The sequence below is a fragment of the Gavialis gangeticus genome, unplaced genomic scaffold (assembly GCF_001723915.1).
Source record: "Gavialis gangeticus isolate Ggan-Ray unplaced genomic scaffold, GavGan_comp1, whole genome shotgun sequence".
In the NCBI taxonomy this organism is placed as follows: Eukaryota; Metazoa; Chordata; order Crocodylia; family Gavialidae; genus Gavialis; species Gavialis gangeticus.
In genome coordinates, this window is record NW_017729026.1 from 9,458,491 (window position 1) to 9,461,993 (window position 3,503).

General features: G+C 43.9%; 1 protein-coding gene across 1 annotated transcript in view; it reads right to left on the bottom strand.

The window, feature by feature from the left end:
- Positions 1–3,503, bottom strand: part of HINT3 (histidine triad nucleotide binding protein 3) — a 9,984-nt gene that overhangs the window by 6,235 nt on the left and 246 nt on the right. The window contains exons 2-3 of the mRNA XM_019520211.1: positions 3,391–3,497; positions 114–231 (exon numbers count right to left, since the gene is read on the bottom strand). Of these exons, the coding sequence (XP_019375756.1) occupies positions 114–231; positions 3,391–3,497 (225 nt within the window). The remainder of the gene's footprint in view (positions 1–113; positions 232–3,390; positions 3,498–3,503) is intronic.

Consider the following 3,503-nt stretch of genomic DNA (forward strand, 5'->3'; position numbering starts at 1 on the left):
TACAAAAAAAAAAAAAAAGAAAAAAAAAAGCAGCACTGAAAGATATAACACCACAAATAATTCTCATCTACATTTATTTTCATTCACATTAGGAAGGACAATAATGGCCTTACCTAGCGGTATATGTTCTCTCTTCAGAGTCTTGCAGTTTCCTACGTGTTCCACCGGCACCACTAGATAATGGTGCGGGGCTCCCGGTCTTATATCTCTAAAGCAAACCAGATCTTCATGCTAATGGAACAAAACCAACGGAGTGGTTTGTTATTAAACTGAGGATATTGGCAATCCGCAGGTAACAATACCAGTTTTCCTGAGGCTGAACTGACATTCATGCACTATGCTGGAATACTCTACTTACCATAAAATGTATTTTGAATAGTAAATCAGATCTCTTATTAACTATGAGTTTGGCATTACAGGATATTCATCCCAATGATCTGCAAGGTTTTTGGAGTCAATCCAAAAAAACTTCCAAGCAGTTTTATATCTAGCCACTGCAGCCGTGCCTCTCCAACATCCAAATTCCAGGCCCCACACAACTAAAAACAGACTCATTATGCAGAATGCAATTTCCTTTTAATAAACTTTACACCACTACCTCTGTGGGCAGGGGCTGGGGGAAAGAGTGGGCTGTTGAAAACAAGAGGATTCCACCTGTTTATAGGTTTGAGAGCTCTCAAATGGCAAAGCACTCTCTTACAGGCAGTACTTGCACACTGAAGGTACAACCTTGCTGTGCTAATGGATATCTTACACAATGTAAAGAAAATGTAATCCTTAATTCTTATAAAGCAATCCTCCAACTGCTTTACTATCTATTTATCTCCTGAATCCTTCCCTTCCATGCATCATTTTTATATGGATAGGTTCCAAGCTCAAATGCAGGGGATCTGTTGCATTCTAGCTTTTAAAGCTCTGACCTAATTTGCTTGCTTTAGCATCACTGCATCCACCACCGACTGAGCAAAGACTCATATATGGACTTACTTTTAGAACAGTGGTTCTAAATCTTTTTAGATTCAAGGAACCTCTTATTAGATTCAAAGCACCTAGCAAAAGACGCCAGCTCATTTTTCTGACAACCAAAAAGTGGGCGCAATTATTCTGTTGCAAAGCACCCAGAAAGCCCATAAAATACCAGAATTTTGTTTACACTAAGGATTCCTATGTGAAACCTGTGGGTTTATCTTTAGCACTGTCAAGTGCATGAAATTAGTGTTATGTCATGTGGCACCTCAAGCACCCTTGAAGAAGATACCAAAGCACTCCATGGTGCTGCAACACCCTGCTTGAGAATCACTGTCTTCAAGTAACATTGCAGCCCTGAAGGTCTGGCAAATATTTAAGCAGCAAAGATTTCTGTGGGCCATGTTTTTTAGTGGAGCAATTGCATGGCTGGGACATAGTTCTTAGTTTCTTATGAATGCAGAATGCGCTGTGTCCAGAAGTGCTATTTACTGGGCAGACCAGAGGTCCATCTTGGCCATTATCCTGCATCACACTAGGCAGAGATTGGATGCAGGGTGTTCCCCTCCGCACCCCCCCCACTGTTCTTCTCTCACTTGCAGCCTCCAGCATTTAAACTGTAGATATTTTTGATTCAGAGGCTGTGCCCCTGACTCCCATGCTCAAAAGCTACTGATGCACCTTTTCTTTAGGAATCTGTCCCATCCCTTTTTTGAACCTGGCTGAACTGTCAGCTTCCACAACATCTGTTGGCAATGAGTTCCACACTTGAATGTGGAACAACAAGACAGCCTGTGTGAAAAAAGAACTTTCTCTTGTTTAAACTTACTACCTACTGATTTCACTTTGCAACCTTTAGCTTTTGTCTTGTGAGAGACAGTAAGTGATTAAGCCTAATTTACTTGCTCTTCACCATTTCAGATTTTTTCTTTTTTAAACTGTACAGATCTAGCCACTGTAGCCTCTCCTCATATAGACACCTCTCCATACCACTAATCACCCTTGTTGCCTTTCTCTGGGCCTTCTCCAGTCTTCTACATCTTTTTTGAGGTGTGAGGTACAGAACTGGACACAGTGCTCAAGGTGTGGACACATCATGGATTTACACAGGGACATAATGAGACTTTTCATTTTGTATACAATTTTCTTCCCAACATTTTGTTGGCCATTTTGAGGGCTGCAGAGCTCTGAGCTGATGTTTTTAGTGAACTAACTGTCCACAACAACTCCCAAATCTGTTTCCTGTGTGGTCACAGCTACGAGAAAACCAGAGTGTAAGCACAGCTTGGGGTATTTTTGCCCATGTGCATCACTTTACACTTATCTATCTTCATGCTATCTACTTACCTGAATTTCATCTTCTATTTAATTGCTTATTTGCTCAGTTGTACCACATCCTTCTGCAAGTGCTCACAGTCTGCCTGTGGGTCTTCACCACTTTGAATCATTTTATTAAACACAAACCTGGCCACCCCCACATCACTGCCCACCCTTTTCCAGATTGTTTACAAATATATGAAACAGGACCGGTCCCAAAACAAACCCTGCAAGGGAATCTCACCGTTTACTTCTTTCCATCCCCAAAAACGAGTGTTTATACGCAACCCTTTTGTTTCCCATCCTGAAATCAACAAAACCAGGACAGGGCACAGAAACCAGAGGTGTGGACACAGCACAGATTTATCAAGAGGCATGAGATACTTTCACTATTGGAAAGGAAACATGACCCACTGACAAAAGGCTGAAGGAACTAGGAGTATTTGGTTTGGAGAAGGGGGGGGATGGAATTTGACAACAGTCTTCAAATACCTATTCTAGGTGGCCACCAGGAGCAGTAAAAGGAGCAACAGTTGTATATGGCAGCAAGGGACACTTAGGTTTGAGATGAGAAGGGAGGCCAAGCACTGAGACAAGCTAGGCAGAGGCTGTGGCAGCCCGCTCCTGGGGCATTTTTAGAGGTGTATAATGATTAATGATCTTATTTAATGAATAATAGCAAAAGGCTTCAAAAAACACAATAATTTTGGAAGCAGCTAACTGATGCAGCAGATGCAAAACCCAAGTCACTCTCAGAGCATCTTAACCGACTTTTGAGCACTCCCCCACGATGGCTGGCCTCAAAATGAAGAAAAGTGCTTCAGCTTTGAGGACCCAGTTCTCACTCAGTCACTGGAGAGTCACAGTGAGCAACAGAAAGTAAATAAAAAACAAGAACTTTTTTCATATCTTGCATGTATTTTCAGGGTACCATAGTTTTCCAGGAAATACCATCATCTTGAGCTTCCAATATGATCATTCCCGATTTAAAGTCTGGCCAGGCTGCGTCAGACACACACTTGCCCGGAGCGATTTCGCGGTGGGACAGGGCGCCGCCGCGTCCCCAGCTCCGCGCCCCCGCCCAGACCCAGACCCGTCCCCCCACACCTGGCAGGGCAGCAGCGCGGTGCCCGGCTCCTCCCGGCGGCCGATGCGGCAGAAAACGCACTTGCTGTCGTAGCCGCCTCCGCCGCCGCCGGCCTCCCCCTCGGCGGCTCCCG